A 24,523-nucleotide genomic window follows, 5' to 3' on the forward strand; every position below is an offset into this window, starting at 1 on the left:
GATATTGTAGAGTGTAAATCTACATGATCTTGTGGTCTTTGAGATGTGGTCTGTGAAATTTAGTTTGTTTTCGATGGTTACCCCTAGATTTCTGACCGTTTTGGAAGGCATTACTGTAGTTGCACCCAGCTGCACGGTGATGTTGTGTTCAACAGCAGGGTTAGCGGGAAAGACAAGGAGTTCGGTCTTGGCTGGGTTAAGTTGCAGTTAAGTTAAATTGCATTACATTAAATAATATACTGTAAAATAAATAAATAAATAAATAATGATAATAAAAAAAATATCATGGATCTTATTTGGTTTAATCTTATGTGGAAGTTTTATAATGAATAGAATTTTTTATGATTGACGAGGCTTTTTGATGTCACTGAACTGCAATGTGAGTACAACAGACAAGATAAAAACCACAATCCCTCTACAGCTGAATTGACACGATTTTGTTTGAAAATAAATATTAACAGATGTATTCAACGAGCTCTGCTGCAGTGTGTCTGGTGCAGTTAATGTGTACTTGTGTTTGCCTCATAGACTCAGTGATGGGAATCTCTTCAGACAGAAGGCAAAGACACCCGGTGCACTTCTGTCACTGTGAGGAATGACTGCACACATTTGTACCAAGAAAAACAGCACCTTTTACACAAACCCACCTGTGCCTGTGATCTCCTCAACACTACTGTCATCAATTTGTCTCAACACAGTTATTCCAAAGCTACTTCTGTCCCCACATTTTATTATCACTACAAGATGAAAACAGTTGTACTCAAAATTGTTTAAAGGTTCACATACTGTTTTTTTTTTTTTTTTTTTAAAGGAATAGTTCACCCAAAAGTATAATTTCTTTCATTATAACTGTAAAGAATGGGGACTTGGACTTTCATGCTCTATTACTTAGATATACATAGATAACTAATTCTGGCATTACATTCATGCTTTTTAGCCAGAGGGTAACTGGCTATATATATATATTTATCAAACCACACAATGAAGACTTTAAGACATTACAGCTTAATTTTATGTTACAGCGTAATTTTCCGTAAAGCTGCTTTGAAACAATGTGTGTTGTGAAGAGCGTTATACAAATAAAAATGACTTGAATTGACTGGCTTCAAAAACACAAAAGCACTATAAAGTATCATAAAAGCAGTCCATATGACTTGTGTGTTATATACAGTATATCTCACAAATTCATTTATGAAACAGACTGATCCGGTTCTAGAATTCAAGTCACACTTAGCGTGTTTAAACTCTTGTCAATCTATGTCAATGGAGTTGTCATATTGGAAAGGCCTATAACTTTACACAGATAAGATTAGTAAGCGACTTTTTCACCCTAAAATAATGTTAACATAAATATTGTTTACGTCTTGTGGCTAGGGATGTGCCCGAAGCCAAATACCTTATTCGGAAAGGCACAAATAATAACTTCAAAATGAATAACGGATTAATCCAAATAATATAACAAATATTCATTTGACTGATAATCCAAGGATAAAGCAACATTGAAAAATAAACATATTCTAAATTACAATGAATTTATGAATTTGTGCAGCCAATATTTCTAAAGTGTAAACCTTATGAATGAAAATGCGCACAATGTGATTTCAAATCGGATGTGTGCGGTCTCGACTCCGTTTGAGGTCTCTGTTAATTGTGCACGTCTGGAGCTTATCGAGTGTAACATTAATTAAGATACAACATCATATACACTTTCCACTTCTTGACGATTCACATGTGATTCTCATGTATTTATTTTTTTTTGCCTAAACCTGAGCGCAATTAAATTCCCTTCACACTCTCACGGCAAAATTGTAAGGATTCATACAACTTTTCTAAATTTGGCTAATTCGTATGATATCGTACGACTGCACTCGTATGAACTCGACTTTCTCTACAGCCAGTGATGTCGTTGGACATTGTTTACATCTAATACTCGACAATTACTTGCTTTTGTCACACACAACAGCTTCCTATCATGTTTACACATTACTGATCCGTTAGGGCATAATATTAATAAGCATGTCCTTAACGCCTCATGCACGAAACTTGTGCTTTCAAACAAACTCGTTTGAAATAATACGTAATAGCCAACTCGTAAAATATGTACGAATTTTCATGAGACTGAGTCGTAAATTTCTGACCTGAAGTGGTGATCGGAGCTCATCTATCCGTCTCTTAAAGTTGACCACATTTATATCCACATCAGCGATTAAGGTTATTTATCTGGTTAAGACTTTTCCTTTTAAAAAAGGTAAAATGCTCCATAAAGGTTTAAATTCTCCATAGAGTATTCATCTATTAGGAATATTCCTGCTGATGTCTAACGAAGAAACTAAAACATGCTCCGTCTTTTTCTTCTTCTTAAACTGTGCTGAATTTGAAAATGTTAAGTGTTCTTGAACTCTGGTAAGGTGCTATATATATTTAAAATTATTATTATTATTATTTAACTAAATAATGTTGTCCAATCATAAAAATTCCTGATAGACTTACGGGACTTTCACCTGTTTGTAGACTATATTGATTATATTTTAATTTATTTTAATGTTTGAATTTGAATTTATTATACACTGCAAAATGTGTGCTTGACATTTCACATTTTGTTTGACACCTCTTGCCTTCACAATAATGTTGTTATACATGAACAGATGAATGAAAATTCTGTTTCATGCAGATATTAATATCTGAAATACCAGGAGAAACCACAACTTATTCCACAATTAATGTAGCTTACAAATTCAGTTTCATCTGGTAAGAAAAAAATAATATATATATATATATATATATATATATATATATATATATATATATATATATATATATATATATTTATATATATATATTTAAATAATAATTGTATAATGATAATAATAATTATTATTGTTATTAGGGTACTATTATGAAAAGGCATATACAAGGCGTATTTTATTAACAGAAACTATAAGTGTAAGAGTAACACTTAAAAATGTGTTTCATTTAGTTTTGACACACTTCCGGTTTAAGCCCCGCCCACACCCGGTTCTATCCGAATACAGAGACAGATACAGATAATTTTGTTATATGAACAGATACAGATACAAATACAGATAATGGCTTCGCTGCACACCCCTACTTGTGGCTATACTTTTAAAACAGTACATATTTTAGTGTTTATGGCTGGCCCCATTCATTTCCATTGTATATACTGTTACCTTATTGTAAACAAATTTTTTGCTTTTAAATAAATGAACGACAAGTCAAAAATAATTTTTATGCTTATCAACATCATGCCACATATGCTGTTGATTAAGCTTAACTTGTATTAAACCCAGAACCTATTTCCTTTTAAGCAAAAACTGAACAGAATATGTAGATTTGTTCATTATACCGATTTTGCATGCATTGAAAACACTTTACTGGCATTCTTAGCGGCTTATCCAATGTGCGCAAGTGTTGTGGCATGCCTGTTTTACATGTAACATGAAAAGTAGAGAGTAATCTGATGATTTCAAATCTTGTGTAAACAGTTTTCTTACACTGGCAGATTTTTGGTAGTTAATGAACATGCTCAATGATCCTATCATAGCAGTTAACGGCTCTAAAGATTATCAGTGAATAACTTACATTTCGGTTTGTTCCTCACACAAAGAACGTTTTCTGAACTGTATCTGTTTACCAGACACACAAAAAACAGACTCTTTGATGAAAAAGAAACCACATATAAAACAAGACCAATAGCTGTTCAGAATATTATTTCATATAATTAACTGTAACTGTCTCTGTGTATGTGAGTTCCGGTGTAATTGTCAAATGACCCTTAACGAGGAGTTGTGGCACACTGACGTGCTTCTTAGCTTTTCAATGTTAATGCATCGGTTACATAGAGTAAATGCTTTGGCTTAGTAATTGATGTTGTTACGTCAGTTGTAAGAAAGAAACTATGCCAATTAGTTCTCATTTAAGAGGGGGCAGAGAGGACAATGACAGCTAGCAAACAGATGACAATAGTGCTACTACAACCACTAAAAAACTGCTTATTAATGCTTGTTAATATTTGAGCATTTCATATTGTGACTCATCTCACAGATGTCCAATTATCCTGACAGTATCTGTATTGGGAAACATTAATAATTTACTATAGGCAAACCACCAGTTCTAGTTTTAAGTTCTACTGACATCTGCTGGGTAAAAACATGCAAAACAAGGACTGGTAGTAACGTCACTATGATTTGCAGGCTAATGTTGAGTGTGTTCTCTTAATAATTCTAAGATTTGTAAGAATATTGATATTTGGGTATTACTTATCTTGTCAGGCTTCCTTGTTTGAAACTTCCCAAGTATGAGGCTAATGGGTCACAGCATTCGCAGCCAGGTTAGATAAATGTTCCCCAAATACAACAAATTTGTAATTATAGTTTATATTAAAACTAGGGCAGTTGATTAAACGTGTTAATTTGGTGCAAATAATTACATAAAAAAAACAACACATTACACAAATTAATGCAATATTAACTGTCATGTCCCCGGACCGTAATTAAGAATATTCCTACCATCAGAGCAATTGAAGTTTGAAGTACCACCTGTTTTCATCAGTGGGCAGTAAGCAAATCTCCAGCTGTACAGACAACAAAACACACTCAAACTTGCTTGACACTAGCGACAGCACAAGATGTGAACTTGTTCTTGCGTTCAAAAACAGCTGGATGAGCGCAATTCCAAATGCAGAAATGTCAAGACGTGTTTTTCTAAGTTTCAATCTACGTTTAACTCGAAAAAGTGACCTAAAAACCCTGTTTATGACGTGACACAACCAAAGCATTCTAAAAGTGTTCGTCTGACGCATGTGACAAGGACTTCGACATGTCCTTAGAAAATCCCTCATAATAAATCTTACAGATTAATCAATTCAATGGCAAAATGGATTGCTGTGGCTGTGGGTCAATGGTATAATAGGCTTATGTTCAATAATATGGAAATAAATACATTGCATTCTAAAGTCACTTTTTTTTTTTTTTTTTTTAATCAACGCTTTACCCATCTGCCACGATAATGTAATGCATTTTAATTATCCAAATAATTACTTTTATAATATACATGTACTGTATATTATATTTATGATTTAAAATGATTTATAATTATTATATATTTAATTATTGTTCTATGAGGAGCTTTCTCAGCAAATACTGTATTTATATATGCGATTTATTGCAATTTGATTAATCGCCATCTAATGTAATTAATTCAATAAAAAAAAATTCAATCGACAGCCCTTATTAAAACTCATGAAATACATTCCATTTAATTGAAAACATGTTTTTAAAATTATATTACAACCTTGTAACAAACTAGGAGTAATTTTTGCCATTCAGAGGACTCAAGATTCAAGACTTCAACATTTGAAAATGTCACATAGTACAGCAGTATTAGTAACATCCAATGAGACCAAAGGGAGTGATGTAGAGAGCTCTGGTATTACATTTACTACACAGAACACTAACAAAGGTTGTGAAATAAACACTATAAAATAATTTATTTGAAAAGACATCTACATTGACAGATAAGCATGATAACTATAAAATATTTACATGAAGCACCAATGGCAGACTGCCCATCTTAGAAGCACACTAAAGAGTGATGCACAACAGAAAAAGGACAACAAAATCAGCCTTAAGATGTGTTGATTTGGGAATTAAAAGCTTCATCTGCTGGAATGAGGAACACACTGGGTATGTGCAGCTCACTGGTACATTATTGGTGCTTGTGTGCAGATTGAGGCAGATTAAAGATGGTCAGTGCAACCTCACATTAGGACAGGCAGCAACTGGACTGTTTGGAGACCCCTGACTGTGAGAAGAAAAAGGTATTTAATGATTGTAATAACAGTGCTCACAGGCAGAATGTCAAAATCTGGTGATGGGGACACAGTCCCAGGCACGAACATTATATGTAGTCTGTGATTCTTAATTAATATCCACAAATTACTGAATTTTAATTAGATGACAGAATTATAAAAACAGCATGCAAAGCGTTTATTTAATTAAGTGTTTCAGAGCACAATCGCTTCAGGGATCATTTTTATTTTCATAAAGTAATTAAATTACATTACATGACATGCAAGTTCATGGCCAGTTTACCCCTGCAAATGCAACACAGGGAAATGATAAAAGGTCTGACAGACTAATTATAAAGAAGATAAAAATAAGCATTCACAGATTAGGGAATCTAATCATAATTATAACTGACAGGATATAAATGACATAGTCTCCTTTCAGAGTTTCTTCTCTGTTTATTTAACAGTAATTGCCTCCCTGTGAATAGTGCAATGTTACTGCCATTCCCAGATGCATGCCCAGATTTCACTGCTCCCCAGTTTCAGTCATTTCAGATGTAGATTTCAGCTACTGTATAACTGGACACATTTTTCTTAAAGGTGAAGTACATCATTTCTGCTCCACTAACAGAAGCAACGGACTTATGAAAATAATTACTGTAATCACTATATTCAAACAGGTTTCCCAAACACTCCCCCCATTTGTCATTGGTCATACAAACAGATAATTCCAACATCCACCCTAAACCTAAACCATTGGTTGAGCCCAATGTTGCCATTACAGGGCTGGTCGGGATGCTGAAAACAAACAGTGTGATGATTCGAAAGTACAAGTAAACCGATATGTTGGTTTTACCGATTAATCGGTGCAGATATTTGCTTTTTGGAACCTTTGGTTCCAACATTTGGAACATCGGTTAACAGAAAAATTTAAAGCCCATATTTTTTTTGTTGTTTTTTTTTTAATTACTCTATGGTCAGCTCTAAAGGATTCTGTAGTTAGAACGGTTTGATTTTACAGTATAACAGCGGCCACTAGAGGTGAAACAAAAAATAAAATAAAAATCATGTAGGGAATATCTTCCTCACTTGATGCACTTCAATGCATATTTTGAGTAGATAATCAAGTGTTCTAAATTGAAGCAAGAACATGCAAAGAAAATGTGATTATATGGAATACATACATACAGTGCATACACCGTATCTCAGACTTCATATCTTGTGAATAATAATATACTTAACTCGTGTATACATGCGGCTTGGTGAGAAAGCAGCGTTCTCCATAGCAACGTAATATCCCCGCGACGCTTGGGTAAATCACAAACACGGCATCTGAGCAAGGCTTTGCTATTTTACTCTCTGTTGCTTCACTTTATTTACATATATTCCACAGTTGTCGCTGTGTTTGTTTCCTTAAATTTCTGTTGCAACCTACAGCGGAATTGCGCAGCAATAGTGGGGTTTCCTCTTATGTAAAACACCGGTATTACCCCAATGTATGAGCGCATATACGCGGAGATAAGGCACAGTTGATAATTTACACTGGTGTTTATAAATGAGTATAGTTTATTGTGTATGTGCTTTCCCTACTGTACTCCCGGAAATTTTGAAGTCTTTCTGCTTTGTTTACTTCTTGTTTGGCTCCATCCGATGACACGTGTTACCCCGGTCTGTTCACGTACATACGCACGCTTCAAAAACCTGGGAGAACACCGCTTATGTGTTTACATGGCGAGATAAGCCACGTTCTCAGGGAGAAACCTAGGTGTGTTAAACCGCTTTCTCTTAATCCCTTAAGTGGTTTAAGGAAACCTGCGTTCTCGTTTACATGGCGTTTCAGAACGCCGCTTTCTGCAAAAACCCTGAAATAAACCATTTTCTTAAGTGCATGCAAACGGGGTCACTATCAACAAAATCTGTCGACCTCTATTTGAAAGTGCTACAGGCCAACAGTGTTGGGAAAGGAGAGTTTTCCCACAATATGCTAGGAAAGTAGAAAGTATTTTAATGTTAAAAAAATTACACAGATCACCTCTAAGATTTCATAATATTCAGCACTACACTTCAAGAAACATACCGACCACTGAATAGTCCCTGGCACCCAATAGATTAGACAGAAACAGATATGCTACAGGGGCTATGTACCTAGATGAGTTCCTGTTAGCATAGCATGCTACTGACTGCTAAGGTTTCTTGCTACCTGTTGTCTCTGCTGCTGTCGTCTGTATTCTTCTTCACTAGCAGCGAGAGCCTGAGCTAAGGCCAAATCCTCTTGCTCCTGAGGACTGAAAAACATACAGTCAGTTATAAACATAATGATGGTAATTTCAGGTCATGTCACAGGAAACCATTCTATAATCAAATGATATGTGTTAAACATGCATCGCACTGAGAAGGCAACAGATTCTAACAGAACAGATATTATGACAGTGTACTGTGCCACAATACCCAAGGAGATATTAAAGTTATATTCTTTTTTTTTTCTCCCCAATTTGGAATACCCAATTCCCAATGCGCTCTAAGTCCTCGTGGTGGCGTAGTGACTCGCCTCAATCCAGGTGGCGGAAGACGAAATTTCAGTTGTCTCCGCGTCCGAGACCGTCTATCTGCGCATCTTATCACATGGCTTGTTGAGCGCATTACCAAAGAGACATTGTGCGTGTGGAGGCTTCAAACTATTCTCCGTGGCATCCACGCACAACTCACCACGCATTTCAGACCACGTATGGTTTGCTCCAGAGGTGGGTAGTAACGCGTTACATTTACTCCTTTACATTTACTTGAGTAACTTTTTGGAAAAAATTTACTTTTTATGAGTATGTTTTTTGGTGGGTACTTTTCACTCTTACTCAAGTAAATTTCTGATGAAAAAAAATACAAAATACTTTTACTTTGTTACAATGGGTTGCGTTCCTGTCATTACATTACTGGTTTTAATTTAATAAGTGTTAATAAATGTGTAATTTATTGAGGTTTTTGAATGGTACTCTCACGACAGCGGAACTTCACAGCTGCACACCATCACTCGAGATGCGTTCAACACTACAGAAGCAAGCGTGCAAAACAAACATTCCTTCACTCCACACAATGCCTTCATTTTACACCAAGACAAGGATATATTTCAAGATTAAAATTGCAGCACCAACTTAAGAAAACATGGTGAGGTAAGTTTTAGAGATTGTGTTGTGATAATGTGGGCTTGTCGGTGTCATGGTGATACTCATTCATTTTCAGTGTGAATCTGTAACTATGGGCTATTATGAACTCAGTTTCTAAGTTTGCATTTTTATATCAGCGCTGCAAAATATCAGTGCCTACTGTATAAATCCTTGTACACATCCACATTAAGTGTAAATGTTTTTCCCTGCCTATCACGATTGTGAGCATTTCAGCACGTGCAAGGTTGGCACGTGCACAGCTTTTGACAGATGCGGGCAGCTTTGTCTTATGGACAACAAGCTTCCAAACACAGAGATAAGGTGCAATTTACTCCCTTAGTGTACAGCACTAATTATCTAAATTCTTTTGACACTGACAATGCTGGACCGTCACTGAACTAAACTCAAAAGCTGTGAAATAATGACAGAGGGCATGAATAAAGCATGATTTTGCTTCAGTGTATAATTAAACATTATATATAACTTGGGACTCTGTGACACTGCTTATGTTTTTCACAGTAATAATTATTAGAAAAAGGTTTCCAAACTTCTCTTCTAATTGACAGCTTCATCCAAATCTGAGAAGCATCTTTGAAGTGATAGTTCAGCATTAAATTAATTTTATCTCATCATTTCCCCGCAATTTTCTTCCAACTCCGTGAAACTTTCTGTATTCTGTGGAGTCCAAAAGATGTTAGACAGAATGTTAGGGACTGACAGTCTCAGTCACCATTCCCTTTCAAAATATGGAGGGGGAAAAAAAATATGCAATGAAAGTAAATGATGATTAAGGCTAGCATTCTGTCTAACATCTCCTTAAAGGAATACATTTCCCAAAATTGAAAAATCTCATATCATTTAGTTACCCTCATGCCATCCCAGATGTGTGTTTTTTCTTCTTCTGCTGAACACAAAGATTTTTAGAAGAATATCTCAGCTCTGTTAATTTATACTAGAATTAAAGTGAATGGGTATCAAAACTTTGAAGCTCAGAAAGCACCAAGGCAGCATTAAAGGAATTCAAATGACATTTAATCTATGTCTTCAGAAGGGATATGATAAGTGTGGGAGAGAAACAGATCAATATTTAAATCCTTTTTTACTACTAAATCTCCACTTTCAGTTTTTAGTGATTCAATTCTTTGTGCATATTGCCACCTACTGGGTAGGGAGGAGAATAGTAAAAAAAAGGACTTTATATATTATTAAGTTTCTCACCCACACCTATCGTATTGCTTCTGAAAATCACTGGAGTCTTATGAATTACTTTTATGCTGCCTCTATGTGCTTTTTGTAGCTTCAAAGTTCTGGTCACCATTCACTTGCATTGTATGGACCAACAGAGCTCAGATATACTTCTAAAAATCTTCATTTGTGTTCTGCAGTAAAACATGATAATTTTCCACCCTCATACTGACACTGTCAGAAACGCTCTGTTTTGGTGCTGCTTCTCCTTTAAGACTTGACAGCAAATGCCCACTGTTATGATTGGCTCTCTGCTCTTGACTGACCTGCTCTCTCATTGCCATCTCACTGCTCAACACTACTATAATATTTTTAACTGAGGACAGAAATACCTTAAAGTAGGCTGGCTTGCTTGTGCAGTTTCAGCCAGTGACATTTCTAATGCTCTCTGGAGGGCCTGCTCCTCTGTCTGTGATAACAAATAGAACAATATCATGGTTTAAAGCGTTAAACAGTCAAATGTAGCTTTTTATAAGAACAGTCCACTGAAACTCTCACAAAATGAGCAACACACCAGCCCAGCCTGAAATGACACTGATGGAGGCATTACATTCTGTGCCATGGGGGATACCAGCGGAGGAGATGCAGCATTTGTCCTTTGTGCACTGTGGGGCAACAGAGAACAATTAAATACTAAGAAACAACATAAAAGCTTGTGTTAAACTCAATGAAATGAAACTTCTAAAGATATCTGTTTCTCAAAATATGCGTACCTAATGCTCTGAGGTCTGGCAGTCCCAGTCAATCCATTTGACATAGTCCTAGAGCTCCCTCTAGTGGACGACACTGATGCATGACTAGAAGAGGAGGCTTGAGCCCTCATTAAAGCAGCATGCCTGCAAAACAATCCCCACCATCATTATTGTGCCAGTCCTCCAGAGAGCTTCACTAATCAGTATGGCCACTGCAACACTGAGCTTACCCTGATTTGGAGACTGGCTTGCTGTCAGTCTTACAGTCATGGTCGAGCGGATGTCTGTGCTTGAGACAGTAGTTCAAGTGGCACTGGTCACAAGTCACCCTGATCATTTCCTTCTGCTTACAGCCCCCCTTGGAGCATTTATTTGTAAAGATCTGTGTGATTAGAAAGAATCGGGTTGGCATTCATTTTACATTCTCACCTTGATCCATGAAAAATAATCATCTCGATTTCCTTTTGGCCTTCCAAATCAAGGCTACCTTTCGTTTCCTTTGAGCAGGGTCAGATTTGCAGTCTCTGTCTATGTGTTCCCCAACTTTAATGTCTGGCATTTCCCCTCTTTTAATGGGAATGGGGGTGTTGCACAATGGACATACAGGAACCTGGACATCCTGTACAAAGAACAGAAACACATACAGTATCAGCATTGCTTTAAGTTTAAGCAGTTGTTTAATATGTACCGCAGTGATGTGCTGAAGCAGGATAATTATTCATTAGACACAATTATACACACCTTCTTATATGACGAAGTGCACTTGTGATTTGCATAAGTTATGTGGTCTTTGCAGAAAATTTCTTCACAGGCATCGCATCTCATGGGAAGAAAATCTGTAGTGTACACCACGTGACATAAAAAGATAAAAGAACACATGATATGCATTAAATAATAATGAATCAACATACTTATTGGCAGATGCCAATATGTGGAGAGCAGGGAGGGTCGCTGGCCGATATAACACTGAGATATATAAAATAGAGCTAATATTAGGGCTGTTCAAGTTAACGCGTGAACATGCAGTTAAATGTGATTAACGTTGTAATTTTGAATGCTATTAACACATTCAGTTTGACATTATATCAGTTTAATTCTGTTCTGTGGGATTTATACAAACTGATCGGAACCTTTGGAGTTGATTGAAATGGATATAGAAGACAGGTAAGTTGTCACACAAGAAAGTTATCACAAACTGGCTTATATCTCAGTAACTATTCATTTGTTCAGTCAAAATTCCAATTAAATGTGCATTTTCTAGTGGTTTTGTATGTTGGTTTCAAACACACAGTTCACTTTTTAATTTTTTAATAATTTCATGATTATTATTTTTTTTTTTCATAATTTAAAATAGTTAATCAGATATTTCATGTCAGGTCGGCGCAAGCTGTCATACTTTTATTGGGGGATGTTGCCGCATGTATTTTTAATGCTATTCATTTATTAATTACATGAACTGTTGGCCAAAACAATGCTTTGATATGTTCATACATTAGCTGTTATGTTTTTGCGGTTTCATTAATTGTTTTGCGTTTGATACTCGGATATTTTTTACTTTTTAAATTTAGCTAAAAAGCCTATAATAGGCTGTGTAACCCTTTAATGCATACCTCAGGTCTTTAGTGACCTGGGACCTCATTCCACCACTTTACACACACACAAAAGGTCAAAAGTTTTGAAACACTCATTCTTTATTATAATTGTATTTATTTTTTTTCACATTTCAGAATAATAGTAAAGTCATCAAAACTATGTAATAACATAAATTGAACTATGGGAATTATGTTGTGACTAAACAAAATCCAAAATAAATCAAAACTGTGTTATATTTTAGCATCTTCAGAGTAGTCACCCTTTGCCTAGAATTTGCAGACATGTACTCTTGACATTTTCTCAACCAGCTTCTTGAGGTATCACCCTGGGATGATTTTTAAACAGTATTTAAGGAGTTCCCGTCTATGTTGGGCACTTATTGGTGATTTTCTTTATTATTTGGTCCAAGTCATCAATTTCAAAAACTTTATTTTATTATAAAATTTTAGTTTTATAATGAAATAAAATTAATATGGTGGCACAATTATATTTTTGTCTACAAAACAAATTTCAAACATTTAAGCATATGCCTTCAGATCAAAAGATTTTTAAGATCATGAGAAACATTTCAGTCAAGTGTTTCAAAACTTTTGACCGGTAGTGCATCTCACACACACACACACACACACACACACACACACACACACACATTTCCATGACTTGAAAGCTAATTTCTATGCCCAAACATTTAGCCTTTCATTCTGAAAATGGCACCAAAATCACATATTCACAAATTTGTATAAAACAAAACCACAACATTGTTTGATAAAAGTTCAACTGAAAACATTTCATTTTAAATGTAATCCATATGGACACATTACATGAATCCTAAAATGGGCGGGGATTAGCGGCACATTGTTGTGTCTAATTGGTCAGGTATTCTAAATAACATGATATATTTTAAACACTTCACAGTGTTTTTTTAATCCAGTGCAACGCAATACACACACATATATCAATTTTTATTTTATAACTATTTAATAACCAAGCATATATATATATACACTTATCACAGGATATTGATTTCTTATGTCCATTACAGGACAAATGAGTACTATACTCGTACAAATGACTACTATATCATGTTGATTTTCAGTGTGACAATGGTGAATTAGCAGAGTCCTATATGCCTGTACACATACATATTATACATGCTAATTCTTACTCAAGGTGGCACTGTTGTTTCAGTGATTGACTTGATTTTCATTTGACATTGATATCTGATGAAGAAGCAATGTGGAAGTAAACTATAGCAAGTGCAACACATGAACGGGATGATTTGGCTATTGTCATCATTTGGGTGTACTACTGAAATTATGTAAGTTGTGTGTCTGTTTAGACTCAAAAAGTACCTGAGAAAATACATAGAGTATGTGTAGCTCAATATGTGTTTGACAGCCAGATGTGTCTCATGAAATTTCAGTGTGGAATTAATGAATCCTGTTCTAGATTTGTTGCATCATCTCTTTGATATATGAAAAATAAAACATATCAGAATATTATTTTTTAATTGTCTTGAAAACGTTTTGAAAATTTGACACCATCTGGGCATTTCGAAGATCCATTTGTGTTAGATATATGTGCAGGGTCACTAAAGACCCGAGGTATGTAATAATGTTTGGTTAAACACCCATGCATTTAAGGGTTAATGACAGGTTCCATTGTGACAACTTACCCCAAAGTGTGACGACATGCCCCACAATTGGACATGTCTCCCTATATTTAATGATGATGGCAAATGATTTGTACATAAATTGCTGAAATTATACGAGCACTTATTTTACAACAATGAAAACAAAATAGGTGTATTAATCCATTGACAAGGCTGTCAGAATATTTGAAAAATGATACATGGGGGAACAAACACTTCTGTTAATTTGCCAATTAACCACAACCAAAATGATCAAATATTGGCAGGCTAATTGATTTCATCAACAGATGTGTCATTTTTTGTGTTACTACTATTTATACCTTAAACTGTTATTAAAAAGGGAGAAAATAATGTCTGGTGGTGAAGAAATGCCACACCTAATACAAACACCATGCATCGCATTTGTCATTCAGCACGTGATCATGGACTTAAGCACCCACACAAACATTAATAATTCACAGGCTGTAGGTGAACCGGACAGTGTGTTTAGACTGAAAACACCCACCAAGACGTTTGCAGGACTTTTCCGAGCAGTGCTCACCGAGATCTGGAAACTCCATGGCACAGTGGTGAAATGTGTTTTGCTTCTTTTACTGTCAACAGGACATAAAAACATCAGTCCTCTGACCTACAGAGTCATCTGTGGTCATATCAATCAAAACAAGCTGCCAACAAAAACATACTGAGCCCACTTAATGGCCAAACTATGCTTCAAAAAGCGGAAGACACCTCCTGTTTACCATAAACCAACGCCATTACGTAACTGTTGTGTATCTGGAAGCTGCTTTATTTTGAGCGGTGAAAAACCAATGCTGAATCATACGAATCAATGAGTGTGTAAATAGGAAAAAAAAATCTCTAGTAACTATAAACAGATACGGGAGAGACAAGCTATTACTGATTATATCCAAAGTCTTTCAAGAAAGTCAGTCCACTGTCGGACATTTTTGGAACGCTCTCGGGAGGCTATTTCCAGTCATGAAAGTGCAGCTACTATCTACTTGAATAGTGAATGACCAAAATCTCAAAAACGGTTGGTCAAGATTAAGATCAAAGAACATATTTCAAATCAGCAGTAAAATCTGACAACACGTGGTATCATAAATTCTGATTCTTCACCTCATATTACGCTAAAAAACACCATTTTCCCGGCTTGTATAGCTAATGCGCATGCGCGTTCTCGAGTTGATTGACAAGTGATGTCTGTATCTAAAACAAGATTGTCTATTTTACCTGTAAGGCGGGACTTCTTTTTCTACATCCATTTACCATTGGACGTTCAATGTGACCCGTCTCTGCTAAAGATTCTCTGTTATATCTCGGTGTTATTAAATTATGATACAAATAAACTTGATTGTGAAATCATTTTGTTAGTGGAAAACCGAGAGGTTGCGGCAGGTTAAATGAAACCCCTGTTAATAAGCTGAAGCCGAAACTGATTTTATACGATTTTAATAAACGATGCTTAAGAATATAGTACATTTTACGAGCGAATTAGCAGTGTCGCTTATTGTGCTGTAAAAGCTCTGAGATAAGCCTAAAACATCGAAAATCCTTTACTAATATATTTCTATTGACATGATGATAATGTGGATCTTACCGAAACTGTACGAAAATCCACTTCTGTTTGTCCCTCCGTTGATAGCTCTTCGTCAGTCGCTTCAATCTCTCTGGAACAGCAGCAAAACCTCGGAGGTTTTTGAGATGTCATCACAGGCGGCACGAATCTAGCGGCAACAGGAGATTTCCTCCTTTTTTATCAAAATAAAAGTCGTCGACTTTTCCACTGTTTACTGAAGCACCTAGCAGGACCAAAGTCTCTGGTAGAACATCAGAAGCACGCAAGTTGTACTTAATTACTACAGCACATTTATCAAAAGCATCGTAAATATAAATTAACGTGAGCACCAGTAATGAGCATCTGCGTGAAACTTTAATGGTTTGTTCATATTATAGTTCACGAGGGACTCAAAATAATATTGCATTTAGATATTTATACCATGATAAATGGAAACATGTAAATGTTCAAGCCAAATCTACACCCTTGGATATCCTTATTAGTTATAGTAATTGTCAAGAAATAAGTGACCATGCTATAGTTTTAACATTAACACAGTTATCGGTCATTTAAAGATTTTTTTAAAGAAACCGCTGTCAATAAGGGGGCCGAATTATGAAACTCCAAAAAAATGTCATCAGCTTATAATAAGATGAAACCTAAACAACAGAAGAGGCATATATTTATATAAAATAGGTAACCCTTATTTTTCTCCACAAAATATCTTGTTTGAAGAATACAGTAACAGATTATCCTCACATTAAGTTTTCAAGGGACTTTTACAAATGAAAAGCAACTGGCAAAATTGTGCTTCCGGTACTGCTGTTGTTTTAAGAGTTACTTATGATTTCTGGCTTCAAAAGGCGATTATCACGCTGACGTAATCACGTTATTGCCGGAGATTTCCAGAAAATGCCACAAGAGGCCGTGATTCAGCAGTTTTCTTAGTAAATATCACTGCCATGGTGATCTTAGATACATTTAGTTTTTGAAAGTGAGTTCACATTTGATATTATGCGCGACATGTATATTTTCATTGTGTTAGCTTAGCTGTAGTATTTCTTGGGCATCTTTTTAAGGGGTAGGTTTGAAAAGGAAAATATATGCCCCAATCTGTTTACAAAAATATTGTAAAATAATTAAAATAGCTTTGTACTTTGAAGGAGCCAAAAATGATATCTTTGATTCGTTTAACATACATTAATTTGTGTTGTTTCACAGTTTGATGACTGTACCATAAATAAAATATGTGCAAAATAGCAATAATGAACAATGAGTAGGTGTGTCCACACTTTAGACTAGTGCCTCTAGTGCTGGAAAGGTAAAAGTCACAATGACACTGCTGATAAATGACTTTGCACATTGTAGTTGTTCAGTATGTGTCACCCCATGTAGCCACTGAGTGCTGTTTCCTCATTCTGACTCTCTCCAGATAATCAGACTGAGGCACACTTGGATCACCTGTCAACACTCCGACAGTACGGAGTAGACATTTTAAGAAAAGGGACTTTAATGGTTTCAGAGTCTCTCTTAATTCTACATGCAACAGAAGAGAAGGTACCGGGTAAAGACCATCCAAAAATAAATAAACAAATAAATATATAATGACAAGATAGCATTATATTAAAGAAGATGGAGGACTTTATTACATGCTTTGGTCTTTGCAATCAGTTTCTTTGTAGTAACAAATCAGCCTGGCAGACATCACAATCAGGAACAGGAAAAATGTTTTATTATTTGTGCATGGCTAGCACATTTTAACCACATGGTGGCAGTGTTGTTGTTGTTGTTTTCTGTTTTTTTTATTTTTTTTTTTTATTTTTTTTAGTGGTGTTCAAAGTATAACTGCCTGTATTACATTATTTATAGTAACATTTACTTAAACTTGTCCTGCTTTCAAAACTATTTGATTGCTAAAAATGAAATAAAAGCCTATTTATAGATAGAAAAGGGTTTCAATATATAATTTAGAAATGCAGGGATAAAATAGTTTATAATCTTTGAAATGTATTACCTCCATGTCTATGCTCAGAGATCACTAATGCCCTTATTTGATGTAGGTTTTTCATTTTATAAATGCGTAGTATATTGAATAAATCAGATATGACTGAGTATACAATGTCAGATAACCACTTTGAAAAAGCTTACATATAATACATTTGACAATCTGCTGTGCAATCTTCAAGATTTTAAATTTTATTTTACACATGTAACCAGGAGAGGATCAGTTCAAAGTATCACCACATTTGTTTGGTATAAAATTTTGTAGAACATAACAAGAGAATTCAGTAACGTATTACGAACTGGGGGAACTTCCTGATGTGTAACACTGAAACTGCACGAATAGAAAAGGTCAAGATACTAACTTCTTGGGGGCCTGAGTAGCTCAGCGAGTATTGATGCTGACTACCACCCCCGGAGTCGCGAGTTCGAATCCAGGGCGTGCTGAGTGACTCCAGCCAGGTCTCCTAAGCAACCAAATTGGCCCGATTGCTAGGGAGGGTAGAGTCACATGGGGTAACCTCCTCGTGGTCGTGATAAGTGGTTCTTGCTCTCAATGGGGCGCGTGGTAAGTTGTGCGTGGATCGCGTAGAGTAGCATGAGCCTCCACATGCTGGGAGTCTCCGCGGTGTCATGCACAACGAGCCACATGATAAGATACGCGGATTGACTGTCACAGAAGAGGAGGCAACTGAGACTTGTCCTCCGCCACCCAGATTGAGGTGAGTAACCATGCCACGACGAGGACGTACTAAGTAGTGTAAATTGGGCATTCCAAATTGGGAGAAAAAAAGATACTAACTTCACTTTAGCCCTATATATCTTGCACTTTTAGTCCGTTGCCTCAGTCTCATATGAAAGAGTGGCAATAGCCGAGTCTAACACTGTCTCACCACATTATTTTTACTAAGAGCATTTTTATACATAAAATTAAAAATCAGTTTAGTCAAAAAGATTAACACCATATGAAATCTGAAACCGTGAATGATCTTGACATGTTAATAATTACTATATTGATCACTCAACCAATCATCCAAATTAAATGTCTGCAATTCCAATATTTGCAGCATCAGTTTACACAACACGCATAGACACAACACGCTTGTTAGCACACCAACATATAAATTATTCAAAACAAAGACCACTCAATCGTCGCCTCTCATTATGCAACAGTGCACAGTCATGCTCCTGGAGGCCCGTGTAAAATATCACTTTTGTGCTCATCTCAGATTCTTCCCTGGTATGAGAGCACCTGGCTCATAAGCTGCTAATTTTGCTGCCAGATGGCACCTCTCATAGAACACCTGCTTCATCATCAGGATTCCTTTACGTTGCTGAAACTCTGTCTGGTTGATTGGTAAAATGATTGTAATAATTTCATATCCTCTTATTATCCCTTCTTTGCAGGAGCGAACGTTTATGCCTACAAATGTGCCGTGGCATAAATGCTTTTGTTTAGGGGTCGCTCATCACCATTTCTCACTCGCCCTGTCAGTGGTGTCACAAATTTCCCAGGTGTCCAGTACTTGCAAAGCATTTCACTTTTTATGCTTTTGTTTGACATACCATGCCTCATACACACATTCACACCTTCTAAACTGGGGGGGTTTCCTGCTGAAATGTGACTTCACTTTTCTATGCTAAGCACTCACCACTGAAAATCCTCATAGGCTCACAGGTGTGACATTCTTGACGTTTCAGAGGGACAGGATGCAAACATTATATGACATTTTTGTACTGTACTGTAGGTGGTTTCTGTTATCTGAAAGATGTAGAGGGATATTTAAAGGGATAGTTCACCCAAAACAATGAAAATTCTCTCATCATTCACTCACCCTCATGTCATCCATGTGCATGACTTTCTTCTGGAGAACACAAATGAAGATTTTTAGAAGAATATTTCAGCTCTGATGGTCCATTCAATGCAAGTGAATGGTGACCAGAACTTTGAAGCTCCATAAAGCACATAAAGAAAGTATAAAAAAGTAAAGTAAAAGTAATCCATACGATTCCAGTGGTTAAATCAATTTCTTCTAATTCCTTTTTTTACTATAAATCTCCACCCTTCACCACCCCCAACCAGCAGGTGGCTGAATGTGAAAGTGAAAGTGTAGATTTTCAGTAAAAGAGGGCTTAAATATGTATCTGTTTCTCACCCACATCTATGACATTGCTTCAGATGATATGGATTTAACCACTGGAGTCATATGGATTACTTTTATGCTGCCTTTATGTGGATTCTTCCAAGTTCTGGTCATCATTTACTTGCATTGTATGGACCTACAGAGCTGAAATATTCTTCTAAAAATATTTGTTTGTGTTCTGCAGAAGAAAGAGAGGCATACACATCTGGGTTGACATGAGGGTGAGTAAATGATGAGAGATGAACTATCCCTTTAACGGCTTTTATGCCTATACATCATCATGATTTCAAATAGGATTTAAACACAGAAATATAGGGCAAACAAATTTGTAATCTTTGTAACATAAAACAGAAGTTTATTTTTTAAAAATGTATGATCAAACCTCCTTGTCTTGCATTTGTTTGCTCTGAAGAACATTCAGTGACTCAGGGGTGACCTACTCCTTGAGTCCGACTATAAACAAATACTCAGTCTTTCTTTGTTTTGTCCTTACATTCAGTTGAGCGGATCCAGAAATGTAAGTTAGGCAGTGACTCTAAATTGGATAGTAATTACTGCCACAACAAATTGAAGGGAAGCAATCCAACGTATTTTCTATTATGAGATAGTATTATTCTTGGTTAATAATCCCTTTATGCATGATTGAATTTTGATAGGCTGTCTGAATGATAATTGCACGTAATAAACCATTGCATCTGAAGGCTTGTTAAGCTTTTGTGATTGGACATATCTGTAATTCTTATTACCAACTGCAAAACAGGTTTGGATGTGTAAATATTTGCACTGGTCTGAATAGTACAACAACGTATTGCAGCATTTTCTTGCGAAAAAGAAATGTTGGATTTACCTACAGTTTATGTCAAAAAGTTATCTACGGTAGTTTTATATGATTGCAAGAAGCTTATTAATATATGGCAAGATACATATACTTCTGAGACCCATACAGCAATTTGTTTTATATGTACTGTATGTAAGACCATATATGCAACAGTGTTAAGTTGAGTATATTAAAGAAGATATCTTGTGCTTTTCTGTGATACCAAATGGTTGGGGTGTGGCCAATATAAAAAATATTATAATAATAGTAATTTTACAATATTAATTTAAAAATAAATATAATATAGTGGGAAATGGGGAAGGATTCCCCCGGGGTAAGATGATCCCCCACCTTAACCTTTTCTTTTGGCCATAGATGGCACTAAATCTCATCTCACACATTTATTGAAAGGCTATGCTCCTCTTAATCATGTTGGTTTTATCTAAATATCAGAATTTGTGAGATTAAGGTTTTAAGGTTAATTGATTTAATTTTGTGTCATTGGAAAATAGTGATCTGTGACATTCTATGATGTTGGATATACATTTTTATTTATCTCTATTTGTTAATGGGGGATTTGTGGACATAGTGTATTTAGATTTGTGGAGTAAAAAAAACAAACAAAAGTTTGTATTTTGAGGAGAAAATTCAAAGGCATCTTCCCTCATCTTCTCCAAAAAAAAAAAAAAAAAAAAAAAAAAAAAAAATATATATATATATATATATATATATATATATGCCTGCTCTCATGGCTGTGGGGGAGACTGCACACTTGCTCTAAGCTTTACCAAAGTGACAGCACGACTTGTTATCGCCGAGGATCGCCTTTCAGTTTTTGTTGTTTTTTATAAAGCAGATTTCCTCAATGAGTTAATGGGCCAGAAGAGGAGGCGGCTCGGGGCCAGAGGAGAGTTGGTGGGAGGGTGAATGTAAAAGAGGCGTCAGTAAACGTGTCAAAGACAATGAGCTAAACTACAACTCCACTGAAGAGAATATAGAAGTGAACAGATGGGGTGAATCGCGCTGTCAGGACCATTTAGGATGTGAAAGTCGGTCGTAGCCTACAGAAGACTATTGTGGCGTGAAACAAAGCGAAATAAACATGAATTTAATACAGGTGTAATATAGACCAGCGTCTATTTCAACTCTGTAAAACCCAATTCAGCAGAATAGCAGTTGCTTGGTTTGTCTTAAACTTGTAGCCTATGCAGGCTATGATAAATTATAAACTGACCACCGCTTGATGGCGCTCATGCATTCGAATTCAGACTAAATTGGTTTTTAGAGTGGTAATTAAAAGGACACAACCTCATTAATGAGCAATAAAACTTTTATCAGTTAAGCTCGACAACGCTTGCTTAAAAGTGACTTGCTGTATTCACGGACTGCTGAAACGGCGTTGATAAATCTAGTCTAAAATTTAGGGGTCCTAATAAACGGGTGCGCATAATGCAACTTTCATGGATGGTACAGTGGGGACTGGTTTTTGCAAATGAAATATGTCCTGTTCGCTTCATAGAAAGAGAACGGCATACACAATTCATTAGGAAGATAGCTTGTTAATTAGCGCTAAGTTAACCTGATTGCTCTTAATTAAAACATCTTTCCTCGTTTACGACGTGGATATATGCAGATCTCCTGGGCTTTGAATTTTCTACAGCAGCAGATGGCCAGGCTGCGGATAATAGTTAACGCTCTCCCTGTTTCAGATCTCTACAACGTGAGCTACCGACCTGGCAGGAGATTAACGGACAGCCCAATCTTAACTAAAGAAACGTTTAACCATTCCTGGCCCATGCAGGTGATCAGGGCAGGTTATACTATGTATGCGACACTTTAACATGGTAGTGTTTTTCTGAGTTAACATCTCCTGCGGGCATGGTGATGTCTCGATTGGGACATCATCTAGGCCAAAACAGTCATTGCCAACCATGACCTCCGTCTATTTTGGGGGAATAGTCACCTGACAATCAATGCCAAAGCTGTGTGAACATCTATGCTAGTGAAAAGAAAACACACACACACACACTTTGCCGCTTTGGGTTCTTAAGGGAGACAGTTGTCTCTTTGCATTCCCAAAGATCTGAGACACTTCAGGAATTAAATGGGGTTATGGGGAAGATTTGGTTATTTTCTTTGCCCATTGTGTTACATTACTGGATTGAAGTTGAATAATAAGTAATGAGTCAAACTGCGCACCCTTCATCTGCGGAGCTGTAATTAACGGGGAAAATGCAGGCGGTGAAAAAATGCAAATGATTCTGCACAAAGGCTTCTCACAAATTGGCGTCACCATTTCTCAAATTATATCATTACTAAATTTTGAAAATGTTAATCTGTTGAGCGGATTTCCCGGGGGAGTTGAGTAAATTAGTTCTATTTCCGAACTGCCTCGCTGCGATGGCACGGGAGCGACAAGCACCTCTGATTCGCTGATTACAATTAGACTCCCCAGTTTGGGCTCCTTCAAGCATTGATAATTTTCGGCATATTAAGCACGTTTTAGCAAAGGTGATAAGTCAGTTTTAATTGAAATGAAATTATTATTCTAATGGAAGTTTGGTTATTATTATTAGGAGGCCGCACTCATTTTAGATTCCTTTTTAATATATAAATGCGGCGAGTAAAAAGATTTTGTAGGGTATTAGGGTGTCAGGATTGAATGAGGTAATTTGAAGGGAATTACTTTCCCTTCTATCAGAAATGAAGTGAATTAAAAGTCCAAATCAATCGCTTTCACTACTCCATTCTACTTTGACAGCAGCACAATTACAGATAATTAGATGGAGGAAACTTTTAATTGTAGGGATTAGGAAGAGGGGGGATTTTTTTCAGGATCAGAGAAAAAAATAAAAAAAAATAAAAAATAAATTGGAAACAGTTTCCTGCCTGCAAAAAAAATCGAATCAAAGGATTTGGTTTATAGCAGTAACGCCACGTCCTTTTCTTTAATTGGAACTGCATCTCCTCGTATCAAATCGTTCACAACAATTAATTTAGATTTGATTCTATAAGTATCATCAAATCGAATAATGTGCAACTTAATTTAGATAGTTAAAAATCAACGCGCGTGAAGTTAATTGAGTAATTAAACTCCTCAGCTGTTGAGTATTAATTTGCTAGTCTAATTAAAAATGTATTTGATTTTATGTAATGTTAGTGATGCGGGCGTCGGATGAGCGCTTTGATTAGTTTGTTTGGATAGGCGTTACATCTGAACACCTGCTGTTAATGGAGTCAGTGACGTCTACTTGATTGCACATGCTCATTTGGCGCCAGAGGCATGGTTTGAAGGGGAGCTTTGGGTGGGTTCTGCTCAGGTACACCCCAATGCTCCATCCTTTTCGAGTTCAGATAACTTCCTGAAACTGAATTTTCACCGGCTAATCATAAGACATACTGGGTACAATTATTGGGATTTGAAGGTGTGCTTCAGTTATATAATGGTTTCAGGCATGTAGGAAAGGTGGTGTTATTTGAGCATACTGGTGCATGTATGCGTGTGTTTGTTTGTTTTGTGGATGAGGTCCAACCCTGAATCTGTCCTCTCCCCTGGGAGTTGATTTAATAAAGTTGTGGACTTTGGAAGAGGCAGAATGAATGAATCGAAGCATGCGTAATAACTGTAAAAAAAAATAAAAATATTTAATGATAGCTGCTCCAACACAGATTTTTATTGGCTTTAAGATGACAGAAAACTGTCAAATAATGAGACACACACACACACACACACACACAGCATATTCGTTAGAAATATAATCACGTTCAATAAACCGAATTGCCATTTAATGTCCACTTATCACATGGGGTAGCTACAATGTTACATTATATTTAGAAATGTGGCCCACTGAACTTAAA

At 36.1% G+C, this 24,523-nt stretch overlaps 1 protein-coding gene across 4 annotated transcripts; it reads right to left on the reverse strand.

Annotated features, from left to right (window-relative positions):
• Positions 1-5,280: 5,280 nt before the first annotated feature.
• On the reverse strand, positions 5,281-15,878 carry LOC127450200 (AN1-type zinc finger protein 2B-like). Of its 4 annotated transcripts, none has more exons than XM_051714074.1 (10): positions 15,746-15,878; positions 14,651-14,738; positions 11,643-11,737; positions 11,389-11,520; positions 11,132-11,283; positions 10,923-11,045; positions 10,724-10,814; positions 10,542-10,618; positions 7,952-8,091; positions 5,281-5,820 (listed from the first exon to the last, which is right to left on the reverse strand). In XM_051714074.1, the coding sequence occupies exons 2-9, from the start codon at positions 14,703-14,705 to the stop codon at positions 7,980-7,982; spliced, it is 837 nt and encodes a 278-aa protein (XP_051570034.1). In that variant the 5' UTR covers positions 14,706-14,738; positions 15,746-15,878; the 3' UTR covers positions 5,281-5,820; positions 7,952-7,979. The 4 variants fall into 4 exon arrangements, with proteins under 4 accessions (XP_051570034.1, XP_051570035.1, XP_051570033.1 ...); XM_051714073.1 differs by having other exon boundaries at positions 5,288-5,820; positions 8,007-8,091; XM_051714075.1 differs by lacking the exon at positions 14,651-14,738 and having other exon boundaries at positions 5,287-5,820; positions 8,007-8,091; positions 15,746-15,877.
• Positions 15,879-24,523: the final 8,645 nt, after the last annotated feature.

This window comes from Myxocyprinus asiaticus, chromosome 13, assembly GCF_019703515.2.
Source record: "Myxocyprinus asiaticus isolate MX2 ecotype Aquarium Trade chromosome 13, UBuf_Myxa_2, whole genome shotgun sequence".
Classification (NCBI taxonomy): domain Eukaryota; kingdom Metazoa; phylum Chordata; class Actinopteri; order Cypriniformes; family Catostomidae; genus Myxocyprinus; species Myxocyprinus asiaticus.

Excerpts from the sequence above, each read along its gene's own strand:
- LOC127450200 (XM_051714073.1), bottom strand. The coding sequence starts at position 14,705 with ATGGAGTTTCCAGATCTCGGTGAGCACTGCTCGGAAAAGTCCTGCAAA. Across the intron at positions 11,521-11,642 it reads GCACTTCGTCATATAAGAAG|GATGTCCAGGTTCCTGTATG; the intron begins GTGTGTATAATT and ends TTCTTTGTACAG. Across the intron at positions 8,092-10,541 it reads GCAAGCCAGCCTACTTTAAG|TCCTCAGGAGCAAGAGGATT; the intron begins GTATTTCTGTCC and ends TATGTTTTTCAG.